The 26,832-nt window shown below is 34.9% G+C and overlaps 1 protein-coding gene across 1 annotated transcript; it reads left to right on the top strand.

Moving 5' to 3' along the window:
* Positions 1 to 26,832, top strand: LOC129278051 (rab GTPase-activating protein 1-like). The gene is made up of 11 exons (XM_054914262.2): positions 1 to 110; positions 2,457 to 2,531; positions 8,895 to 9,020; positions 9,984 to 10,127; positions 14,897 to 14,938; positions 15,774 to 15,902; positions 19,639 to 19,728; positions 20,097 to 20,207; positions 22,947 to 23,051; positions 23,325 to 23,480; positions 24,182 to 26,832. The coding sequence occupies exons 1-11, from the start codon at positions 93 to 95 to the stop codon at positions 24,536 to 24,538; spliced, it is 1,353 nt and encodes a 450-aa protein (XP_054770237.2). The 5' UTR covers positions 1 to 92; the 3' UTR covers positions 24,539 to 26,832.

The raw sequence follows: 26,832 nt of genomic DNA, 5'->3' as shown, positions 1-26,832 counted from the left end.
CACCAGCAGAGCAAGTGATTCTGAGGGATATCAGTAGAACCTTCACTGCTCATGAGAAGTTCTACAATGAGAACGAAGGTGGCCAAGATGCCATGTACAAGATTAGTAAGGTAAGTGCCAGAGACTACCAAAAGAAAAATTAAACTTGAGTTTAAGGAATGATGAGTCTTTGTTCTTGTTTGGAAATTTTTGCTGGAATGTGCCTCAGGGAGTGGAAACAGTGAATAAATTTAGCATTGGCAAGCCAGAATCCAATGACCACAGTAATAATCTGCCATTAAACTGCTATGAGATGTTGTTCTGAAGTAAGGAGCACATTATGTAATATTATTGTACAATTATTTTAATAACTCTCCATACATAAACACTTAAAAAAGAAGGTATCATTCACTAGAAAATATCCTCAAGTATAAGGGTAATCAAGTATAAATGATTGTTTTACACACATCTTAAATCACATGATCATGGTCAAAGGTCATTTTGGGTCAATGGACATAGTATCTTATTATAATATGAATGTTTTCTTTTGTGAATAATTATTCAATAGCTGTTTTCAAAGTCAGCACTGCTGCTATATCGAATCGTGTAATGCAGGCGAGACTGCCAGAGGCGTTCCACTGTTTCTCAAAAGTTTTGCTTCAAATTATATTTTTCTTTCATGAGGACATAAAGCAATATACTACCTGGATTATGTTTAGATTACTTCCCCAGGGGAATGGGTACTTAGGAGAAGACCATAAATTCCTGATAATTAAGTACATGGCCTATGGGAAAGTTGTCCTTGCCCCTTGTCATAATTTACTTACCCAGTTGCCAATTTGAAATCTGCATAGTCTTAGGGATCTAAATTTTAAAGCAGCCATAACTTATTGCTTGTCCGATTTCTTTCAAACTTTCACCATTCTGTTTTTATTTATATTTCTCCTTTCCAACACTAATTTTCATGACCAAGACTTGATTCCCCTTTAATGATTTAAGGCTTGGTCCCACTGCACTTACTGATGCAGAGAGGATTTAAAACGGAAAAGAATCTTGTCATCCATTGGAAAATGTTATGTATCCGTTGTATACTCTTTGCATACGTATTTCATTCGCTCTATATCCATCGAGCATCCGTCCACTGTGATTTCACTGTTCACCCATATTGTCCATTGTCTGGAGCGGTTGAAAACGGATGGAGCCACCCCAAAATTTTGCTTGCCTGCTGTATCCGTTTTGAATACGTTTTGTGTCCGTCGGCTAGTGAGACCTGGGGGCCGTTTCATAAAGCTGTTCGTAAGTTAGGAGCGACTTTAAGAACGACTGGTGATCCTTTCTTACGCGCTAAACCATCGCCAATTTATTATACCATTTACCACAAGAAAGGATCACCAGTCGTTCTAAAAGTCGCTCTTAACTTACGAACAGCTTTATGAAACGGTACCCAGGCCTTTAGAGGTGAACCTTAAGTGCATGTACTGATGTTAAGAAACCCTTGATGAATCATATGTTGCTAGCACTCTTCTACCACATGTTACTTGATAAAGAATCAAATGTGAGGTTAGCACCCTGTAAACTCCATAAAGGTTAACTTTCTGTTAATACCTTGATTGAAAGGCCAAGGCATGTTAAGTGGTCAAGATAAAAGGTTAGTAATGGTGAGTCTGCTTCTGGAATAACTTGTTCAAAGGCCATGTCATGTAAGATGATCGAGACACAAGTTTATCCTGTGTTTTATCTCGTGATAGAAGAGTCATGTTCTTGTAAGATGATCAAGAGATAAGTTAACCATGATGATGATGATGATACTATTTTTGAAAGGCTATATTTTGGTTCAAGATGAGAGTTTTGAAAAAGAAAGAAAGAAAAAACTTGCAGCAGCCAGAACTTGAGCCAGAATGACATTAATAACTGCTGCCTTGGAATGCAATATTTCTTAGTAGAAAACATTTTCAATAGGCCTAATTATTGTTGCTATTTGGAGAAAACACAGGAACCAAAGTAAGGTTTATTACAAAATTTGTAAGGAGTAATTACCAGAAGATTAAAGACCAAGTACATGAATAAATTTTCCTTTGATTTGTGTTTGAATTCCTAGTTTTCATCTTAATAGGTATTTATTCACTTTTGAGAATCTGACCATAGGCAGGGATAAGTGCCATGAGATGCATGATTTCGATCGATATAAAGAATAATTGCTTTCTATTTCTGTGTATATGCCCAAGGTAAAAATCAATCGCTGAATATGCGCGAATTTTCACTGTCTACGCTTTTCTTAGTATATTAGCATGGCATTATATTATTATTTTGCCTCAATTTAGACAGTGATGACTTTCTTTTCTTTTTTCTAGTGTGTGCTGGGTGCATTCTAATGCCACTGGCTGCATCAACTAATCTACATATATAATTGTTTTGTATTTCTTTTCAATTTTCACCTATGTTATTTACTTCTTTGTTTCTATCTCCTAATAATCCAGGCTTACTCAGTGTATGACAATGATGTTGGTTACACACAAGGTCTATCCTTCCTGGCTGCTGTACTGTGGCTACATGTAAGTATTAATCTGCTAAATATTCAATTCTCAATTTCACATAAGTGTAGTAAAGGCAACACTATGTCAACGGGGGCAAATGGGTAAACCTTTCGTTATGTAGCAGGAATGATCTCGCATCAGTCTACCAGGGGCCCTGTTCCAAAAAGAGTTACATCTTTGCCATTATGGCAACTACCATGGCAACAGGGCTCAGCAGCCAATCACGATCAAGGTTACCATGGTAGCTGCCATAATGAAAAAGTTACAACAGATATAACTCTTTATGAAGCGGGGGGGGGGGGGGGGGGGGCCAGGAGTTATTTCACCCGCTTTTCCACATGTACCACTTTCCCCTTCTTGTGTAATAATTTTCTTATATTTCTTATTATTCTTCACAGATAAGCGAACCTTATAGGGAATTGCAAGAAACTAACGTTCAATTGCAAATCAAACATCAGTCATAAAATCAGCTATAGTGGGGAGAAAATTAAATTACAAATGAATGCAAATCAACTACAATCTACATTTAATGGAAGAACTTGCACATGATTTTGGGATTGATGTTAGTATTGGTATTGAATGTATGTTTTTTGCAATGCCCCATGAGAGTAAAAATTACTTTTAATTGTAATATGCATGATTAATTATGGTAAATCCAGCCCCATTTTATCATGTTTGTAAATGCCCTGAAAATTTGTTTTGGAACGTTTTTTACTATAAATATTTATATTATATCGGATGGCTCAGAATGGAATACAAGAAATATTCCAAGAGTTCGGGAAAATATTCCACGAATCGCAGATGAGTGGAATATTGGCCCTAACGAGTGGAATATTTCTGGTATTTCATGAAATAAAGCCATCCAATATAATTATCATCTACAATGTATCCCACCCCCCTCCCCCCAAAAAAAAAAGAGGGAGAAATTTGATTTAACAAGTCATCACTTACCACATTATGCCATTATCACTTCATAGGATCAATTTTGGTCGTTGACATGCGACTTGCATTTAGTTCATTATGACGTCATGGAGCGTATTGTGCTCTATATACTGCGCATCGTATTGCTTTCATTGTTGTACACGTTGTATATTTCACGCATTCGCGCCCGCGCCCTAAACCATGTAAACTGTTGAATAAGCTCTCATATTCAATAGCAAATTTTGTACAGGTGTCTATGAGATATTCGTCGGATTTCGGTCCTTTTTAGGGATATGCTCTGATACTGCACGAGCAATTGATGCAGATCAAAATACGCGTTTTTAATGCATCGCTAGAACACTCTATATAGATGATAATGATAGTTATTACCTATACAAGGCATTTTAGCAGATAAATAAATTTTTCGCTTGCTACTTTCAATCCGAGACCAGCGAGATAATTATTTGCCATGTTCCCCCCCCCCCCCCCGGCTTTGCCCATAGGAATCATGTACAAAAACAGAGGGCAGTATTGGCCATATTTCTGCTATATTTCTGCAGTAGGAGCCGATTTTCATAGCCAATTTCAGTATTTGTGAAATCTGGCTGGAACCAGTTTGTGAACCAAGGCATTGTAGATCGTGCGTGGCCAGTGACAATTATTTTATTTACCCATGTCACCCTAATTCGGGTATTGCATACACAAACCCACATGACCCAAATGCAAGTTTCTATGCGTTAGGTGTATATGCGCGCCATGCATGATGCGCGACTGCAAGGTAACAAAAACAAGGGTTGCTTCACCAAGTTCATTAATAACCTGAAATCAGAAGTAGTGATAAGCAAACAAGCATATACTGTACATTGTTCCAATTAATTGCTTGAATTACACATTGTACAGCCTTAGGTAATAATAATACTATTGACTTGCTCAAATATGTTGCCCTTAATAGAACCATATTGCCCTCATCTAAAGACTGGGCCCAATATGATTCTGTTGCGGGCGACATATTTGATGTTCCCCTCAAGGCCAGTCAATATTATATAAATGCATCCTACAGTGTATGAGATATATTCATGGTGGTAGGATGGCATATTATCATTATTATCTATGATTACCTTTAGACCTATCAGTAAGATGGATGAGCTGTATTAGGAATAGTATTCCTCAATAATGAAGGTATTACAATTCTGATTGCTTATTCATGCAATGAATAATGTACCAGTATAATGCTAGGCTTACAATAATGAAAGATAAATATAAATGATTTTTCACCTTTTCCCAATTAACAGTAAAGAGTTTTTCTTTAAAGTTTATATTTACCAGCTGTCTCTCTTCAGATTATCAAGTTTAATCATTATTCATCTCTTTAAAAAAAAATCATTTAAAAGGAATAAAAATTGATCGCATAAACCAAAATTAGTGATCATTGCAAGATCATAAGAAAATTTTTATTGGTATAGTCACTACATACCAGTAATTTCACTCCATTTCAAATAAAGATTTCTGTATTTTCCCACCCATTTGAATTACAACAATCTGATTTGGGAATAGACTGAAAAATTTCCCTTATATTTCTCTTTCTGCTGAATACATTTGATTCATAGTATGCAAGATATAGCAATAAATTTAGAAATAACAGTTCAAAATAATATCAATTGAAGATTTGGAATAAAGTTTCCTTGAACTTTACAATTAAGAATTCAATTAAATCCTTGTGGGGGTCAATTGTTTAAATTCTTTTTCAGTTTGATATTATGTGGATCATTGGTTACAAAATTTAGCCATATTTTTCATCCATTCATGATAAATCCTTATCTTGTATGGAGAGTATCTCAAAAGGCCATTTTGCTCTTTCACTTTGAATAGAATTTTGTCCCCACTTCTTCTCTCATCCATATCCTCTTTGCTGGGGGTCTCTTATTTTTGCCATGTTTTATCACTTAAGCACTTCAGGGTTACTTTTTCTGTCATCGTTGTTATTGATGGTGATTTACAATGTATTTGAAACTAATGAAGATGTAACTGACAGTAATGCTCTTTGACCCATAAAGTACAGGGTATCTGTATAAAAAAGAAGTTAACATTGAAACCTGTTAGCTGTGAAATTGACCCAATTTAGACTTGATCTCTCTCTTGTTTCATAGAGGATGTGATTGTCTACAAGGTCACCACATGCCTTGATTTTTGTTCTATATTTATTTTCAATTTAGTTGTTTGTATGCTCATATAAACTTACATAGGATAAAAAGATAAAGTAATGTATAAGTGAAGAAAGTAGTGTTAAACTTCACTCCTATAAAGATCAAATTTTAAACTTTTCAAGGTGTTTTGCTAGGGGGTTTATTATGTTACATCTCTCACTACAAGATATAATTACTTAAGGGGCACTATATCTCAAAAGGAGATTCTCAATATTTTGAGGGAGATATGTGCCCCTCTCCCTCTGCTTCGAAGACAAAATCTGTGAAAACACTGCACCTAGAACTATCTCTAATAAGGTATTTATAATGATACTAACAAGTTTTGAGGCTATGATTTGTAGCATCAACTTCATGTAAAGTGAGTTTATCATGAAGAGAGTATACTGTTGTACTGAATTAATCTGACACTTGCGGGAGAAAAAAAATCTTCCTTGATCAATTGGTCAATAAATGAGGTCAGGGTTTATTATAGTCGTTATTCTACCATGATACTATGTTGTTGTTAATGGGACAAACAGAATACGCAAAACGAATATATGCAGGTACATACTCCAGGATAAAGATATCCTTTATATCTCAATATATTATAACTATATTTGTGTTTTTGGATACACATCATATTGTGACCCCCTCTCCCAAATAGAATAATGCAATGGCCTAATTTCTAATGGATATACCCTTTGAATTCTGAAGGTAGGTATTCCATTAAACTTGAAATATGATAGTAAGATTCCAGTCTACATGTATTTTCATAATGCAATTATTGTATTACCCTTTATCTCATTACTTTAATAAGCTACAGATATTCCTGGTTTTTGTTTATTACCTTTATATAAAAAGTATAAAAGAATGTCCAATTTCAAAATGGATGTATTAGAAATGTAAATAAGTCGCACTCCTCTCTTAAAAAGTGTTGACTTGTGTTCCGTATTTTCATTTTGGATTCATCAGGTAGGATTGGTCTGCATTGCCTGAAAGTTTCCATTAATGGAATAGTAAATGGGTACAATTATTCATAGCTCCGGGTGTAGTTACAATTTCCAACTGCTTTTCAAAGGGAAGTTGTAAAAAATACATTTCTTAGCTCTGGTTACATGAGCCCATCATGTCTAGATGAAACCCTGGAGTGAAAGGTTTATTTTTTTCATCTGAGTGACACCATCGGCTATTCTTACATCATCATTACATTTTGATCAAGATTGTGAATTTTTTTTGTCCAAGTGTGACCACAGTGACCTGCTTTTATGAAAAGGTATCGCTTATGATTTAGAAGGTATCAGGATCTAGTACATTACTTGAGAAGGTTATGATGATCACAAAGTTTCGTGATCATGTGAAGGTCTCTCAGCTTTTATGATACCAGGCTTTTAGGCCAGAATTACTCGGTAGTGTGTGTTCTTTACATCTCTTCATCCCTGCAGTGATAAATTTTGGTAGGGATGTGAAAAATTTATTAATAATTGTTATGTACAGTCTTGGTGAAGGTAAGCCCCAATTATTCCCCCAATCCATCCCCCCTCTCTCTCTTTAAATTAATTTGCATGTGTGCTTTCTGTTGTCTTTTTTTTGTTCTTTCATATCTTATTCTGGTGGCTTCCTTTGTCCTCGCCTTGCTAATTCTATCTTGAACCCTAAAATTATATCGTATGTTTTTCAGGAAAGTTACTCTATCTAGATGTGCTTGTGCATAGGGTACATTTTATTTATTTATTTATGATAGAACCATGATGAAAAAAGATGGTTCCAATTTCTATATATCAATTATTTATTCAATTAATTATTAATCAATCATTAATTAATTAATTTAATTTATTCAAATCAATTTAGTCTACCAATGAAAAGCCACTTTCCTTTATTGAATTAACCCATCCATCAATTGTTCAATGAACCAAATATCAATTAAAGAATGATATCGATCAAGCAATCAACACTTCATTACACCACCCAATTATTCTATGATCGCTCAAAATTCAGCTAAAATTCAAGGATTACTGATTTATTCAGTTGTTTGTTTGTTTTTGAGAAGGAATTTGTGTCCATGGTTTGCCATGTTAAACTTATGCACTGAGTAACATTGACCCTTTCTCCAGACATATTGGTCAATTTAGTTAGACTCAGTTAGGGGGATCAGTGCATTACCAAAGGGTGCAAGTTAGGTTTTGATTCCAAGATCACTGCTCTCCCGCAGAGTTGTTGAATCTCCACAATATTATAACATAAAGGTTCTCTGTAGGTGTTTTCATTCTAAGGTATACATAATTGCGATTGAACCCCTGGCCTGAAATTGTACTTTAATCAATTGATGTGAAACTCCATACTATACCTTCAAAGAAATTATCTGTTAATTTTGTTTGTTGTTCACAGACATCTTAATTTCTTTAATGATTTTACCCAGAGGCTATGTCTATGTGTAGTGAAGTTGTTTCAAAATAAGAATTAAATGATGGCGTACGTGTAATATCTCACGTAGATATACAAGAGGTGATTCTATTTTGAAATTTTAAAAGAACTGCCTCTTATTGTCCTAATTGCTGGCTGATATTTTGTATATTTTTTTATCTGTTTGGGGGGTAACTCTCACCATTCTTGTTAAGAATGAAAGGCCTATTAATCATCTGTATAATTAGTGATGCATAGTGGGAAATCAGTATAATGAGATCCATGGGACCAAGTATTTCTATAGTCACTATAGTTTTATTATATTTTCATCTTTTTATTTTTTCCCCTTTATTTATTTATTTATTTATTTATTTATTCATTCATTCATTCATTCATTCATTCATTCATTCATTCATTCATTCATTTATTTATTCATTTATTTTTAGTTATTTTTTGGGGGGGAGGGTCACAATGTGATGTGTATTCACCAGTGTCAAAAATATTGATTTGTTCTTGAGCATCTTTATCCCATTAATTTCAGTTTTCATTAAAAAAATTATTTGCTTAATTAGTGAATTCCCTATTTTCATGTATTTCATTAGTGAAGTCTCAATCAAAATTTCAATCATGATAAATTTAGATCCTTTTTTTTAATGTAAATGGGGACATCATTGTATACTTTTCCCAAGAAAATTCAAACAGTGATTTAAAAAAACTGATGAGATTCTAGAGATTTCACACAACTAATAAATTTGAGGTTAAGAAATTTCTATCTCAATAAATTTTGGACAACTAGTGTAATTTGAATACATGATACATCATGTAAAGTAAATAAGAGATTTCCAGCTTCTTCTATTTTTGTCATTATATCATGCAGATGCCAGAAGAGCAAGCCTTTGCTGTGTTGGTGAAGATCATGTATGATAAAGGTTTAAGAGATCTGTTCCTCAACAATTTTCAAGAACTTCATGTCAAATTCTTCCAGCTCGATAGACTACTGGAGGTAAAGTCCTACATGTTGTACCTTACTGAGAGTATTTGTCTCTGTATGTTAGAGTTGATATGAAATGTTTCAATTCTCTTAAATTGTTCATGAAATGAAGTAAGAATGGAGAGGAATTTGGGATCAGACGTACAAAAAAGTTGATTATTTAATTGAATTGTCCAGAAACCAGTTTTGGTACAAGTCATATGATGTTAAATTTGCAAACAAATTCAAATTCAGACCCCTTCCATACTTTATAAAAGATGGTTTAAGTGAAGAGATTTTATGCTTTGAGTTGAAAATATTCCTTGTCATGTTTTAATATTAATAGGATGCATTTCATGATTAACAATATTCTCTAACCAGCGTATATGTTTTGAATTTTGTGACGTTGTTATTCAGATATAAAAAGATTTCTTTCTCTTTGTCTTCAATCTCATCCTGCATTGTGTCTCTTTTAGGACAACGTACCAGACCTGTTTTAGCCATTGAGACCCACATGTTTGCTTCTAAATGTTTCCTCAAAAAATATATAGCAAGCCAGCCGTGGTCTCCTGCAAAATTATAACTTTTCATAGAACTGATGAATGAAATTGCAATTTTATCATGTGGCCATTTTTAGAAATCAGAACTCACTTTCTCAGTGTCTCTTATCTCTTCTCCCAATCTTATCCTGCATTTGGGGGTCTCTTAGGACAATGTGACAGACATCTATAGTCACTTTGTCTACAGCAAGATAAAGACCCACATGTTTGCATCTCAGTGGTTAAGAGCTACATGTATTACTTGAGTGGCAACCTTCTATTGCCTAGAAAGAGGTCTAAACAGGAATTAGGAGACCGTTTTCAGACATTATGAGGTTTTCGTCATTGCTATAAATCTATAAATACACCTTTTTCTGAGCTGCTCTGGTTTTTTTTTTTTTAAATTCTTGTCTCTTATCTCCTCTCCCAATCTCATCCTTTGTTGCATCTCTCATAGGACAATGTTCCAGACCTGTATAGCCACTTTGTTCACATCGGTATTGAGACCCACATGTTTGCATCTCAGTGGTTCCTCACTCTCTTCACTGCCAAGTTTCCTCTCCATACCGTGTTTCACATCATGGATGTTTTCCTCTCAGAGGTATGTAACGACACCCTACAGGGGCCCGTTTCATAAAGAGTTACAACTGTTGTAACTTTGCCATTATGGCAACTACCATGGTAACAGGGCTCAGTAGCCAATCACAATCAAGGTTACCATGGTAGTTGCCACAGTTGAAACTCTTTATGAAACAGGCCCCAGGACGCTGTCATAAAAAGAATTGCAATTGAATTGATTATGTTTTCCTCTCAGAGGTATGTAACGACACCCTACAGGGGCCCGTTTCATAAAGAGTTACAACTGTTGTAACTTTGCCATTATGGCAACTACCATGGTAACAGGGCTCAGCAGCCAATCACAATCAAGGTTACCATGGTAGTTGCCACAGTTGAAACTCTTTATGAAACAGGCCCCAGGACGCTGTCATAAAAAGAATTGCAATTGAATTGATTAGTCATGACTATAGAAAGCCAACAGCTCCATTATCTAGAATGAGTGTCTATTCAAGTGTTTTCTACATAAGATGTATATTCATGCGTGCATCAGCTTCATGACCAAAAACTTTTGCTCCTCTTTTTTTTAAAGGGACTTTGCCTAAATTTCCTGTATGAAGAATTATGAATTTGTTGGCTTTCTATAATTGATTTTTATCGAATCAATCACATGTCTTTTTTGAGATTGGGTTCTTGTTTTCAGTGCTCAAAGGAAGCAAGCACACACAAAAGAAGAACACCAGCTTATGCCTATGGATTGTAAACAAAATAGATAGTAAAATACAATATTCATCTAGAAAAATCTATTGAGAAAAGGGAATTTATGAGTAATGAGGAGGGAGCTAAAACGGTAAAGCCCTAATAGTGCTGACAACTTATCAAAAATAGAAGCTAAAATATCTGAATTTTATATGATGTGATGCACTATACCAGAATAAATATTAAATTTGAAAAGGTACTATTAACAACAAACTACAAAAACTACCCCCAAAAAAAGAAAACAAAGAAAGCAAACCTGATCAAATATTACTAATATATTTAATGAGTAATGATGTTGATATCTCTTTTTGAAAATATTGAGTGATGGACTTTTATTTAAAGAGTCGAGCTTGAGCCAATCATCTGTGAATCACTTTCATTAACGTGATCTGCAAGCCTTTGCAGAACTGTACCTCCACCTCTGTCAAAAGCACAGGGGTGGGTTTCAGAATGACCGCTTCAATGACCAATCACGAAACTCATCAACTGATGGAGTGATGACCTCAAGGTTCTTACATGCTTTTTTGAAAATATCAATGGGCTGTTCATAATTATAGATATTCTTGCATTTTCTTAGTTTTGGTCCATGGATGGAATTGGTTTCATTGTATGTATGACCCATTGTAAGTTTCCTGAGTGTAATTACCTGGCAATTAATAGATGAGTCCTTCGCAGCTGTTGCTAGTATTGTAAACAGTACATAGTTTTTATTATGTGGGCCACAGTTATCACACCAGAGAATAAGTGGCTGTGTGTCACAGTTTGCCTAAAGGAGGGCATATACATGACTAGCTACATCTTCAGCATATCTCCCTTCAATGCTCTCGTTCCATATCATACAATAAGTGGTCGTATGATTGATGCCTGCCATCTTAAAGGTTTTGACCAGCCTTCTGAGACACAACACGTCTTGGATTGATGGCATTCTGGGTAAGGTTAGCACCTTTTGCATGTCCGCAGAGAAGCAAACTAGATCATTAGGATGTTGAGCCATCATACCATATTCCTCTATAGCATCATATGATTTTCCTTATGTAGGATGTTGTAAGCATCTTATTCAATTTGCACAGGTTCTTTGATACTACTGAAATCTTCACACTGGGAAAACGTTCCTTCTTTTGTCTTTGTGTTGGAAATGTTCTTGTCTTGTAGGTTTGACTGTAAACCTCAATTTCACAGTATCATGGAAATTTCTTATTGAAGTCAGAATACATCCCAATGTCACCTCACATATACATTTATCTGACATTTTTGGAGCATGTTCACCCTTATAGTGACCCTTTGGTGTGAAAGGATTCATATGTTCCGTACAGTTACTCAAGTCAATATTTGCAAATTCAAGTTTCTTCCTCAGAGATCACACCGGCTGTCTGGATAGGTAAATTAACCATTTTCTTGATGATCTTGGTGATCACTCCATCACCCGTCAAACCAAGTGTGCTAAGGACAAATATTAGGCAGACAACAAGTTTTGTAGCATTGTGAGGCGATAAGGTCCTTACTGTTACCCCTATCAATATTTGGATAATTAAGTTTATTCCACAGAGATCATTCCTAGCAGCCTGGATTGGTGAATTTATTCTGTTCTTGATAATCTCAGTGATTGCTTGGTCGCTTGTGAAACCAAGTGTGCTCAGGAGAAATCTTTGACAGACATCAAGACCATCTGGGGCCCGTTTCATAAAGGGCTTGCAACTGTTGCAACTTTGCCATTATGGCAACTACCATGGTAACAGGGCTCAGCAGCCAATCACAATCAAGTTTGCCATGGTAGTTGCCATGATGGCAAAGTTACAACAGTTGTAACTCTTTATGAAATGGGCCCCTGGAGCGTGATCCATGCGGGTTTGAATTGACCGTCCATTGCATGTCCATTTAATGGACGTTAACGTTTCATTTAATTTCATTTATTGACCGTTCAAAAACAGCAAGATACTTCAGAAAACATGAACACAATGCATAATAATCACAAAATAAGAAATAGTCTTGAAAGAAATGTATAAATGTTGCAAATTACATGCATCATAACGGTCAAGTACAATATACATCGAGTTAGCCAATTTTGCTGATGATCATAAGGCATAGCCCAATATGCTCCCTATATTTCCATTCTTCTCTCTGCTGTACATGAATTGCAGGAGATGCTGTGTTCCGGTCCACATGCTCATAGCATGATGGTATACTTTTCCACAGGTCTCTCTCACTTCTCTCCATTGGGATATTCATGTGAATCTTTTCAGGCATAAAACCTGATACTTTCACTCATTAAGAAAAGGAAAGATAGATTGACATTAACAAATAGTAACAGACAGATCTCTCTCTGCAAACATGACATTGTATTAACTTAATCATTGTTGCTTACTTGATAAAAAGTCTTGTAAACATGATTATGTTTGACCCTCATATACTACATTGACCATGCCAGGAAATATATCAGTCATTCCATATTTCTTTCCACATATCAATCAAATACAAAACATACAACTCATTCTGATAGCGGTACAGTAATAATTACAATAAAGAACAAGCAAAATGAGCAATCAAAAGCATTACATTCAAAGTGGAGGGACCTAAAACAAGCAAATAGATAGTTGCGAATCGGCCCTTAAATTATTCATGTGTAATAGCATTAAAAAGCATTGAGCTTGGAAAAAATACATGTAGCATAAATGCACAGGATGAAAACAGATAATGTTACACATATATTATCTATGCAGTGAGCCATGATTAGACATTATGCAGTGTAGCACTCTATTGCAAACTCAATAACTTGTTTTTCCCCAAGACCTCTCTCATTCTATTCAGTAATGCTTGTAAACCTCTCTAGGGTGACTACAAAGATTGAATATCTTCAACTTGAATAAATTAGGACTCTGTAAGTTTGACTAAGCTTTGAAAAGAAATCGGAGATAGAATTTTGCTTTTGAGGCAATCCCAAAGCTCTCTCTTTCACTGTGCCAAAGTAGATAATTTCTTCTACAACATTGGTATGTGAAAGCTAATGCTTCATTGAAAATGCAGCTCGTGGAGAGATACATGTACTTTAACATGATTTGTCAATAAATAAAAAATTGAAGTATTCATTCCCATGATATGTGTTAAGGATTTTGATCATTTGAGTTTGTGGTGTTTTTTTTGTGTGTGTGTATCACTGCCAACATAATTTTCGGTTTATTATGCGCTATATAAGTGATGTATTATTATTATTATTATAATTTCAAATGTCAAGATACCTACCCAAAGATAATTGTCATTAATTCTCACCATTAATGTTTAATTTATTATTTTTTTCCCCACCACTTTACGATTGTAAAAAGCAAATAGAAGATCATTATATCTGAAATGTTATTTGAGAATCTACTCTCTTTACAAGGAAGCCAATTGGTTGCCCTGTGAAATCATGTACATGTATAGCAATAGCAATTTAATCCTTTAATGTGCTGTGTGTATTTTTAGACTGAAACATAATGTACTCAAGTTACATTCTGCTACTGTCTTGTCAGAAAAATATACACAGAAGCACAGAAAGGTAATAAAAGTGAATCTGAGAAGAATACTGAATTGAAGCAGGAAATCCCTTATGACTTATTTGTTCCTTTCTATTTCATTTACAGGAGAATGTATAAACTTAATCAATAACATAATTTTCCAAATACACCAACGGAAGATGAAGAAAGCATGAAAAGGGAATAAAAGAACGCCAACTAATACCTGCAGGTTACTATATAAAAAAAAAATCTATAAAAGGCTCTCCTCTTTAGCTGGTGAAGGGGGAAAAGGAACATTGAAAATAAAGTGTAAAACTCTTACTTGAATGTTCCACAGGGAGTGGGGATAGTGCATACATTATGTGCTGGTATGCAAGAATCCAATAACCAGAGTAATAATGTATCTGTAAAGCATTTAGAAATGTTGTTAGGATGTATTATACACATAAAAGCAGGATATTAATGCTATTATGAATACTAAAACAAATTTCCATTTCGTTGCATTTGCTGACTATCTCTCTATTAACATCCTCTGTTTTGTCTCTTTTTTATCCCTCCTTTTTTATAGGGAATGATAGTCATATACCATGTATCGCTTGCCCTCCTGAAGGTAAGTTATATTCATTTGTGATAATATCTTTACAATAGATTGTAAAACCAAAAAGAAAAAAAATGTATATTTATCCATCTTGACCTCCTGATGAAAATGTTCATTTATCTTGTTTGTATTACTATCATACTCTTGTAATAAAAAAAAATGCTAGTTTCAAAAGTTAATATGGAATTGTTTTCATGGTAGTAATTTGAAGATATTTTGTCCCCTACATCTACTATTCTATTTTGTTTATCCTGCAAGATTTAAAACATTGGTAATGGCATTAATGAACTCAAATTAGAATTCTTGGCTGGTTAGATTTGATTATGTTCATTCTAATTCTATCATGTACATTTCCTATTTTCCCCTGCCGTGGAGAAAAAAATGCAGCTGATTTCCATATAGTAAATTGAAAACATGTAAATTCATCACAAACAGCCTGCATTTTATATAATTTAACTATATTATTTACCGTGTTGGACCATATTGATAGTACTAACCATGACATCTTGTGCAATGTTTACAATATTACAAATTACATGTTAACCAATTGCTACATGTACAATTGTAGTCACACTCTCTGCCATAAGAATGACACTAACAAAATGCTCTTGTTCCATTTATTCTTCCAGTCAATCCAAGAACTTGCTCTCCTAGGGACAGTTTCAGAAACAGTTGCAATCAAACACAACTCCAAAATCAATTGCAAGTTGATTTTCAACCAATCAGAAGATTGCATTTGGAAACTATTTGATTTTTGTAGATGTGTTGGATTACAATTCTCTCTGCAACAGTCCACTGCTGTTCACTAGAACTGAAAGTTCACGCTTTTGTATTTGTCAATTTGTAGTTATCTAAGAAGGAACTTCTAGGCCAGGATTTTGAAGGTGTGTTGAAGTTCTTCAGAGTGACTCTTCCTAAGAAGTACCGCACGGATGAGAGTGCTGTGGAACTCATGCAAGTAGCCATGTCTACAAAGGTATGTTCATCTTGTGCTTGATATGTACTCAAGTTACACTCAAGTTACATTCAAGTATGTATGAGGGTAATCTTTATAGGCATGAAATACTATCTACCCATGCACATCAGGGCAAAGTCTTACAAAGAATTGCGATTGATCCAATCAACCACAACAACTATAGAAAGCCAACAACGTTAGTATCTAAAACTGCATGTTTGTTAAGAATATTTTCTAGATATGATGTATTTTCGATTCATACATTTTTTAATTGAAAATTCAGTTTGCTTTTCTTTGTTTACAAAGGCCATTGTGCAATTTTCCTGTAGAAAAAATTATGACATTGATCGATTTCCATATACTTGAGGTTGATTGGATCAATTGCAACTCTTTGTGACGAGGCCCAGGCATCCATTTGAAAATGAGACATTGATGCCAGTTACCTCAGTCTATCAAAATCCAGATTTTTCTCTTGTACAAAGATCAATTGTTATCTGTTTCGGCAGTTTCGACAAGAGCACAATTTTGAGCTAATTTAAATTATTTTAGTGTTTTTTTTTACTATAATGGTAAGAAGTGACTTGATCTAGATATACAGTATCTTGATTTAATGGCAATTAATCTTGATTTAAAGTGTTATTTTCAAAATCGTTGCTTACTGCAACTACTTGAGTTTAGCTTAACAGACAGAGTAGGCTCTAGATATCTACTAGTGGTTGATTTAAACCTGTGAATTTGGTTCTTTAGCTATTTCAATGCCTAAGAAGACGGGGGGGGGGGGTTGATTCAGCCCCCCTTATGATCTCGGCTGTCCATTGCGTGATCGCGACAAAAAGTGGCACGCGCGTTACCCATGGCATAATCTACAAAACTATATGTTCAAAATTTGCGAAAAATCTCATTGCCAATTAATCATGCTAATTCATGTGTAAAATCAAAAGTGTGTTTTACTTAAAGTGATTGTTTAACATTGATTTGAATTTTTAAAAATCTGAGCTAGAAGGTCACACTTGTCACCTGTGTCTGTGATATGTTACAAAAATGAAGCCCAGAAAAAATTGCGTTCGAAAATAATTATTAAGTGCTTCAAAAATTGAAATATAAAGTGACCAGAAACACCACCTTAATTTCATCCCATACACATATGTGTACTATTTAGGCGTCTATTAGACGCCTATTTACAAAATCAGGGTTTGCCTTGTAGTTATAGCTTTTCATTCTCAATAATGGTTGTTTTCAGGGTTTATTAGTTCTAATACATGCACTTGTACACATGTTTCATCTTGGTTTAAGAATTTTTAAAATCGGCTGCTCACAAAGTTAAACAATACCTTTAACTAAATAATGCCCCTAAAATGCTAATTTTTGATTCACAGACTCTTTATTGGAATCTGATCAATTTTTTTTTTTATTATTTCAACATCACATTTACTTTCTTATGTATTTTATTTTTTTCTAAATTTCTTACACTCCCCTCCAAAAGTTTGGGAACACCTGCATTCAGTGTGTGCTTTTATATACTTGGTAGACTTTATTGATATTGAGGCTCATAGCATAGTTGAATTTTTGTTTTAAAGTGAAGATTATACAGCAGTGTAAATTATGTTATTGATTCAAACAAATTTATACTCTCTTAAATGTCTGGCTACCAGTCAAGATGGCATTCTTTCAAAATGCTAACTTCTTTTATTACATGCAGTTATTGCTTTTATTCAGAGCTTTTACACTAAAACATGTGCAACTTCATTCATTTTTCCTTTTCCTAGTCAGAAGTCAGACACAAAAATAAAATCAAACAATACTCAGTGTTTCACTGATATGGAAAATTTGATGGAAAACTCGATGGGATTGAGATCTGGGGACTAGGGTGGCCAATTCATGATTTCCAGGACTTGCTTCTCTTCCTTTTTCTTCAAGTAGTCTTTGCATAGTCTTGACATGTGTTTTGGGTCATTGTCCTGCTGGAAAACGAATCCTTCTCCGATCAGGCGTTTCCCTGAAGGGATGGCCTTCCGTTGTAGGATTGAATGATAGCCGTGCTGGTTGAGGATACCCTCTACTCTGTGCAAGCTGCCTACCTTTCCTGCACCAAAGCAACCCCAAACCATGACATTACCACCACCATGTTTCACAGTTGGCTTGATGCACTGGGGTATCATCTTTTCTCCCTTTCGCCGTCTCACATAGGTACGTTGCTTGCTGCCAAACACCTCGAACTTTGATTCGTCAGACCAAAGAACCTTCTGCCACTGCTCCAAAGACCAGTCTTTATGCTTCCTAGCCCAAGCAAGCCTTTTCTTCCGGTTCTTTTCTTTGAGGAGTGGTTTCCTTGAAGCCACACAGCCCATCAGCCCTGCTCCACAGAGACGTCTTCTAACAGTTGAAGAACATACAGGCATCTCACGGGTGTTGTTGAGGCCAGCTGTAATTTGTGGGCAAGTCAGACAACGGTTGCGCAGACTGCTCACCCGAATGTATTTATCTTCAGCAGGAGATGTTGTTTTTGGCCTACCACTTCGTCTCCTGTTCCCATTAGACCCAGTGGCTTCTTTGCGTTCCAGGCTGTAGTGAACCGCATGGATACTGATCTTGAGTTTCCTGGCTATTTCTTGCATGGAGTAGCCTTCTTTCCTCAAAACTACAATTGACTGACGTGTTTCCAAAGAAAGCTGTCTTGTCATAGCCATTTTAATTTTGTGACTGACTTCTGACTAAGAAAACCGATTAGGCAAAATGAGTGAAGGTGCAATGGAATAAGTGTAAAAAAACTCTGAATAACTTTTGAATTCATGAATTTCAAATTGCACTGATGTCTACTCCACTTCCATGTATTTTCTTTAAACAAGGATTAGGCATTTGTCAAGTTCAGATGTTTTCCAGGATAAAGATGCAGATTTCCATAAATTAACTGTCTTATGAACAATACTGAGCAACAAATTCTGAGGACATCTGCTGTAACATTCACAAAATATTGGGAAGAATTTCAGAAAAGAACCCCAAACAGAACAATGTTAAAAGAAGTAGGCATTTTTTAGAGAATGCCATCTTGACTGGTAGCCTGCCCTCTTTGGCAGCTGCACGTCCCTTAAGAGCTTTGAATTTGTTTGAATCAATGATAAAATGTACACTTGTGTATAGCCTTCACTTTAAAACAAAAATACAGCTGTACTATGAGGCTCAACTTCAGTAAAGTCTACCAAAGTTCGAAAAACACACACTGAAGGCAGGTGTTCCCAAACTTTTGGAGGGGAGTGTATGTATTTTTTTTCTCTCTAAATTTCTTATGTATTTCTTTGTTTTTTTACTTTTTGTTTTTCATTGTTTTTTCAATGGAAATTGTCAGGAACATTATAGTGACCATAAACGAGATGAGATTGATTGATTTTAACCAGTAAAAGGAAAAATAATGATGCATTTATGAATTTTGGCTATAAACACTATTTGCATTGTATTTGTACACAAATTCACATTTTGGGTCTGCATGCACTTGCGAAATGTCGCATAATTTTGGAACCGCGTACCCGGGGGTTGCAATTTTGGTCTCAAAATTTGCGTGAGACTTGAAAGTAAAAAGTCCGCGAGCGACCCGTTAAAAATAAATTGCGCAGTGTATTTATCGTGAAAATGTTGAGGGGGGCTGAATCAGTCCCCCCCCCCGTCTCATTAGGGTTAAGCAAAGGTTTCACGATTGTGAGCTAACTACTTGCTCCAGATGATATTATATGATAAAAATGGTAAATAATTTTTTTGTTCACAGGTCAGTCAAAGGAAATTAAAGAAGTATGAGAAGGAATTCTATGCCATGAAGGAGGACGAGGAGAGAGAAGACCCAGTTGATAGATTAGAGGTAAATTTATTTGATATTTTTGGCAATTTCATAGGTAAGTACATTTGAACCCCTATATGTGGGACCTTTCAGAAATGATTTTTCTCTGTTCTCTAGTTCATATGAAAAGTTGTAATGTTCTCAAATTATCATTTTAGCTGTGTAAGAAAAGAGATAACTGGGGGTTGGATGTACAAAAAGGTTAATATGCATGGAATCTGTGCATTTACATCACCTGTCGTTTTGCCCATCAATCTTTTCATGTTTTTTTTGTATATTATGTTTTCTTTCTTTCTATATGTCTGTCTGATGGTATGTCAGTCTGTCTGTGTGTCTGTCTATTTATTCATTCATCTTTCTAATGATATATATTTTCATGTATCTTTCAGAGAGAGAACAAGCAAATGATGGAAGCCAATCTTCATTTAGAAAGAGAGAATGATGAACTTGCCCATGAACTCATCACACATAAACTCATGATGGAAAAACAATTAGATAAGGTAAGAACCAATCAATAAATTGGAGTCTGTCATTTAGATTTGTCATTTTTATAACATTTTGCATTAAATAATGAGTTTGTGATCGTTCCATAATTAGGAAGCCAAAAATCACAAGCCATTTTTTTGTATTGGACATTTATGATCTCCCATTCCCATTTCAGAGGAAAATTCAAATGACTAGAATCTGTTTATCTTGCAGGTATGAAACTATTTGCAAAAAAGATCTCTGCAGTTTTTTTTTTTCAAAGTTGACCTTTGCTTCTCACATCTACCTGTGTAAGCAAGTTTTGACATGTGAAAATAAACACAGGACTTGGTTTGTTGATATAAATTCATCATTTTAGAATTCAATTCAGGCACTGATTCTAATTTCTAGATTACAGGTGATGACTACAATACCTATTCATTTCATCTTGATGGAGAGTGGTAAATGCAGATTAATGTATTGCTAAGAGATTTGGGTGCTGTGGGGTATTTGAACCACAGACTTTATGGTTCAAAGTCTACAGTCTTTTCCACTGATCGATTACACCTCTTAAAACAAGTCTGTTAAAAAAAAAACTCTTGTGGATTCAAGATTAGGTAACAGATAGGTCAATATCCCACATGGGAGATGTACATACATTAGGGACCCATTTCATAAAGGTACAGCGTCAGCGTCAAGTCCCAAAACAGCGTCAAATCTTCACTTGCAGCGTCAAATTTAATATTTGACGCTGCAGCGCATTTCATAAAAAGTTGACTGGAAAGTCAAGTATGGTTACTGGAGCGTCAAATAGGGTTAAATATTTGACGCTGGTCATAGGGGAGCGTCAAGTTGACACTGTAAAGGGTTTTTCATTGTTAAGAATGGCGTACGTTGTGCTCAGGCATGCCCAAAGGGCTCTTACAAGAGAACGGATATTTAGAGCAATGTCTGTGATAATTAATAATGGTTACACTTCGTAATTCCGAAGGTTCTATATTTCGAAGGTTCGTAATTCCGAAGGTTCGTAATTCCGAAACACGTAAATTGCCTATACCTCGATGTTCGTCAATTCGAAAACGTAGAAGGGTTCGTTAATCCGAACATTTGTGGCGTTATTCCGAAGGTTCGATAATCTGAAAACGAAATAAGGTTCGATGTTCCAATGGTTCGTTAGTCTGAAAACGAAATAAGGTTTGTTAATCATTATGTTTTCGGAATCACGAACCTCATTTTGTTTTCGGATTAACAAACCTTCGGAATTACAAACCTCACTTTGTTTTCGGACTAACGAACCTTCGGAATAACGAACCCTATTTCGTTTTCGGACTTACGAACTTTCGGAATTACGAACCTTCGGAATAACGAACCTTCGGAATAACGAACCTTCGGAATATGCGAACCATTGGAATAACGAAGCTTCGGAATTACGAATGTATGCGTTAATAATGCTAATAACATGAATAAAGAATATATTAAGGGACGCTTTCTAGTAGAAATGCAGTTTCTTTTTTTTTGTCCTACCTACCAAAAAAAAATGTTAAAAAATTCTTCCGAAACAACAAATTTTTCAGTTTATCACGGGGCAGGCCAAGGAAAAAAAAGGGAAGTTATAGACAGACTTTTAAAAAAAAAGACAAATGGAGAGGATCTTTTTTCTTGTAGGAAAAAATAGAGGAAGGTAGATCTATTATGTGGAAGTGTTTAATTTAAAGCCTAAATTAAAAAAATCCTAGGCCATAAAAAAAAATGATAAATTTTTTTTTTCTGTTTCTGACTTTCTCAACAACAAAAAAAGTCGTGGCCATGGCATTGTGGAATCCGTTTACTTTTAAAGTTTTAGTTTACGGTACTGGATGGTTATTCGCCGTTGAAACCGATAACTTAAAAATATTTCCATTATGAACAAAAATAATCTTTTAAGGTCATTTTCGATGTTTCATGCATAATTAGAGCCTACAAATTTACTTGCTTCAGGGTGATTTTTAATAGCACTGCACCGGCAGCAGTGGCCTGCGCCTGCCTTGTTGTTGATACAACCTTGCATTACCGACACAAATAGTCAAGTGTGGGACTGGGATGAAAATTGTACGGTAGAAACTTTGTTGAAGGTGAAATTTCGACCGGCAATAATAATAAATTTTTCCCCTTTTTAAAATAATTTTTTCCCTGGCATAGGGCTAAATTAAATAAATTCTCTGAAAACTTACACAATGGAGAAACAATGCTATGCCATCCTGTGACAAATTGATATTTTCTTCGTACTCTCTTCTAGAATTGCAAACTATCGCCATAGAGCCATCACTCTGCTTCAACTGCTAGTCTTATGCTGCAGACCCTGTTTGCAGCTGCTAAATAATAATTTCGCTCCCGAAAAAATTAATAAGCAAAAAAATATATGTATATTCTCTTTCAAATTTTTTCTTCTAATTTTGCTTCTCAAAGGTGGGGGGGGGGGGGCCACAGGCCGGCTGTGCCCCCCCCCCCCCTGGATCCGCCAGGGCTTTCTACCTAAACTTATGACTTAAATTGAAAACAAAAAACTTGAGAGAAAGGGGATTTCCCCCTAATCAGCCTCGTACATGACTATTCAAATAAATAGCTGGAAAGTCAAGCTGACTTTCCAGCGAATGTGCTTTTATGAAATGCAAAGTTGCTAGCATAGCAAGCAAAAGCTGCTATTCTACCAGAGTTGCTATGATAGCAACTCCTTATGAAATGGGCCCCTGATGATTTGTACATGTTTCTAATATCTGTTTACATGTATCTACCAGGAGCGTGACCGTGCAGATGAACTAGAGAAAGAACTCAAAGCTCTTAGGTTAGCGCTTCATGACTCAGAAGAAGAGAAGCGTCATCTTGGCTCCGAGACCGCCCAGGTAACTCAAACATTATTCAACTTTTTCATGAATTTCACAAGACATACACTCTGGTTTTCTATTGTGTTATGTGTATCAACCTGATTTCAAGCCCAGGTTTGAAAAATCTTTGAAAGACCACTAGTTGAATCTTCAAGTTTCATGGATGTGATTGGCTGAGAGCAAATCAGTTAGTAAAAAATAACTGACAAAACTTTTTATGAAACACTCCCTCTATATGATAAAATTTGGTATATTATACAAACTGAATCAATGTTATCTCCTTTTTTTTAGGTGAAGGAGATGTACAGAAGAGAAACCGAGAAGGCTGAATCCGAGTCTAAGAGAAACTCAACCATCATTGGAGAATACAAACAAATTTGTTCACAACTCAGCGAGAGATTAGAGAAACAACAGACCGGGGCTAAACAATCTATGCTGGATCTTAGGGTAAGAATCTTGAAGCAGGTTTCACGTAACCTCCTTGTGCAACCGCACCTCCCCCCCCCCCCCCCCAAATGTGATACTGAATTTCATGTGATTTCATGGGATGTGACAATTTTATGCTGGATCTTGGGCAAAGAATATAGAGGCAGGTTTCACGTAACCTCCTTGTACCCCCCCCCCTTATATATGATATTGAATGATATGTGTCTGCATGCGATGTGACAATCTATGCTGGATCTCAGGGTTAGGATTAAGGGGCAGGTTTCTTGTAACCTTCATTGATAACCCATAGAATATGTAATATTCACTAAATGCGTTTGTATGGGATGTCCATCAACTTATACCTACATTTAGATTTTTGACAGTTTTGTGAAAAGAGCCCTTTGCCTGTCATTGAAATCCTGCCCATGGGGGATGTTTCACAAAGACAGTGATAGACTGTAGTCCAGACTGTCATGAGAATGTATCCTCAATAGGTGCTTCAAAGAAGCTGTTTGTGAAGTTATACATGAATTCACCAGTATTTGAAAGTAAAAACATCATGTGAGATGATTAAGGTTTTCCTGATGCTGTTTTATTTTTTTGCTGTATTTCCTTTTATCTCATATATATTTGACTTCGCATTACTTGTATTTAATGAATCACATAGTAATCTATGTCCATATATTTATAATAATATTCATGTTTCATATTTCATTTCACAGGAAAAGTTACAGAGCTGCGACAAATGCAACAAACTAATCAGCGAAGACGGAAAATACGAGAGGTCACCAACGGAGCCCAGACCGCCCTCTCTGGTCAATGACGAACCCGAGTTAGCAGCGGCCCTGAACCAGGTCCGAGAGTTTGAGTTGGAGCTAGCCCAGACCAAGCTCCAGCTGGTGGAGTCTCAGTGTCGGGCTCAGGACCTGGAGCATCAGTTGAATAATGCTATAACTGAGCTCCAGGTTGTGAGGAATGCTTCGGCTGGAGGCAATGCTAACTCCTGGATTACTAAGACATTCTCATCGTTCTCATCGCTCAAGGAAGCTACAGGGACCGTCAAGAAATTAGAACAGTAGTATCACTCCATTCTTCTTTTCCTAATTATTCCTGTTCATGTAGTTATAAATCCTGAGTAATCAGATCAGTACATATTAATTTATAGATAAATCTGTACATAGTTAAACAATAGATGCATATATTATATAAGTATCAAAGGAGTTAAAACATAGAAATTGAAAATGTTTATTCCAGGAATTGTTTATCTTTTATTTCAAATTTGTTTTCTTATTCATTATGTTTGAATTAATTTAGTTATGGTATACAATTATATAGTGCCATTAATCTAGATGTATTCCAGAATGCACACACAATTAGGTTTAATGTTGTTTATTTCAATATCATTGAGTTTATTACATTTTATACATGATTTCTGTAATTGATATTGATGGTGATTATGGTCCACAGCATTTATATTGTACCATATTTCTGTGAAGAACATTCACAGGTGCAGTAATTCATTGTCAATAAGTTGCTGTCCCATATATTGTCGAGAACATTTTTTTTAGCGACAGTCAAACTATTATTTCATCTCACAGTAATTTTAAGAGCTATGAATTGCAATAAACTCCTTTTCTTTTGTTAATTTTGAATGTGTATTCAAACATGTGAATGGATGACAATATGATAATGTACACCTTTTGTCTTGCCTGATCTAATAATCTTGTAACTTAAAGAAATTGTCATTTGTTATATGGAATGATTAGAATTAATTCTTCATGGCAGATAAGGGGTTGTTTCACAAAAAGTTAAAAATTACACTCAAAGTGCAAACGTGCATATAATATTCAATACACATTCTCATTGATTGATATGTGGTAGAGCATGTGTCATGAGTGTCATATAACCAATACAGTGATGTGATATACCACATGCATCTGAGAAGTTAGGTGTATTTTTTTTTTGTCACACCTAGTTTCTTTGAGAATACCCTCATATTTTCATTATTGTTTTCAAGATGTCGGTTGCACAGGTTATTATTTTGAGTGTTATCTATTTAAATTTTCGTCAAAATTATTAATATTATTTTTCATTTTCATGTATTTAATATGGTTTATATAACCATACAACAATGAAAGATAAGTATTAATCACCATCATTTCTATTTATACTCCTATGATGATCAAGACCAAGTTTGGCACACAATAGTCAAGTTTCATATTATGTTTAACACATAAATTGCACAAAGTTTTTTATTTAAATTTTCATATAAGTGTAGCTATTGTTATGAAAGAAAATTGAGCTATTTTCATATTTTTTAGTATGCATAGATGATTTGTATATGATTAGATTATCACATTAAAATGTAAAGAAAGATTGTGTACTTTTCCCCGTACCTCATATCTTATTGAGCCAAAGCATTAAGTCAAAATTATTATAACTAATAAAAACATTCAGCATTTCAATGTGATTGTGAAATAAAGTTATTTATTGTAGAATGCTGTGAAAATATTAAAAGAAATAATCATTTCCCAGATGAAATCCATGTAAATAATCGTTCGAAAATAATTAAGGAATGTAATATGAGTATAATGTTACTAGAGTGATGATGTGATGATATATTAATCTTTAAAAGTAGATGTATATGATATTTGATGATTTTTTGTGATATTCCTTTTCATAGGATTGTAATTACCAATATATATATCTCTTCCTTTCTACCTAAAGTACTCCGCATATCAGTATGTACATGAAACCTATAACGATTCTGCCAACGAAAGATATAGTCGTATTTCCATATTTTGATGCAAAATTGCATATACATACTCTTTTTTTTCTAATTGAAAGATGACAAAATGTATGAGAACATGTTTCATAATATTTGTTGATGCATTGCAACTTAGAAGAAGCCAACTTCTCATTTTTGTCTGAAAATTTGGTCATGCATCCACCACATTTTGAATAAGATAGTCTTAGTGTACCATACCTTGTATTTTGCAATGCCAAGAAATATTTAATGCTCCTCTATTTATTCCATATTCACATGTATTATATATGTAGCTTTGTATATACCATTGCTTACTGTTTTAAATAAACCCATATAGCCTGAATGTGTGCTAGTCCTGTGAAGGTACACAGTTGTAATGATGGAAGTAAAATAACTTTATAATACTTATCTTCAAATCAGAGAAATTACAGCATTATAAAGTCATTTGTCCAGTTTCAGAAATGTTTATCAATGAGAAGTAATGAAAAAAGCTGACAAAATGCAGACTTCCATTTAGTTGAGCTATAGATATAGTTTGTGAAACAAGGCCCTCTCGTGTGCACTCATGAATATTCATGTGTATTTTACACAATGTATGTTTTACAT

Source organism: Lytechinus pictus, chromosome 15 (assembly GCF_037042905.1).
Source record: "Lytechinus pictus isolate F3 Inbred chromosome 15, Lp3.0, whole genome shotgun sequence".
Lineage (NCBI taxonomy): Eukaryota > Metazoa > Echinodermata > Echinoidea > Temnopleuroida > Toxopneustidae > Lytechinus > Lytechinus pictus.
The sequence above is the reverse complement of the archived record's forward strand: the minus strand, read 5'-3'. Positions and strand labels throughout refer to the sequence as shown.

Excerpts from the sequence above, each read along its gene's own strand:
- LOC129278051 (XM_054914262.2), top strand. Across the intron at positions 9,021-9,983 it reads AGCTCGATAGACTACTGGAG|GACAATGTTCCAGACCTGTA; the intron begins GTAAAGTCCTAC and ends CATCTCTCATAG. Across the intron at positions 23,052-23,324 it reads TTGGCTCCGAGACCGCCCAG|GTGAAGGAGATGTACAGAAG; the intron begins GTAACTCAAACA and ends CCTTTTTTTTAG.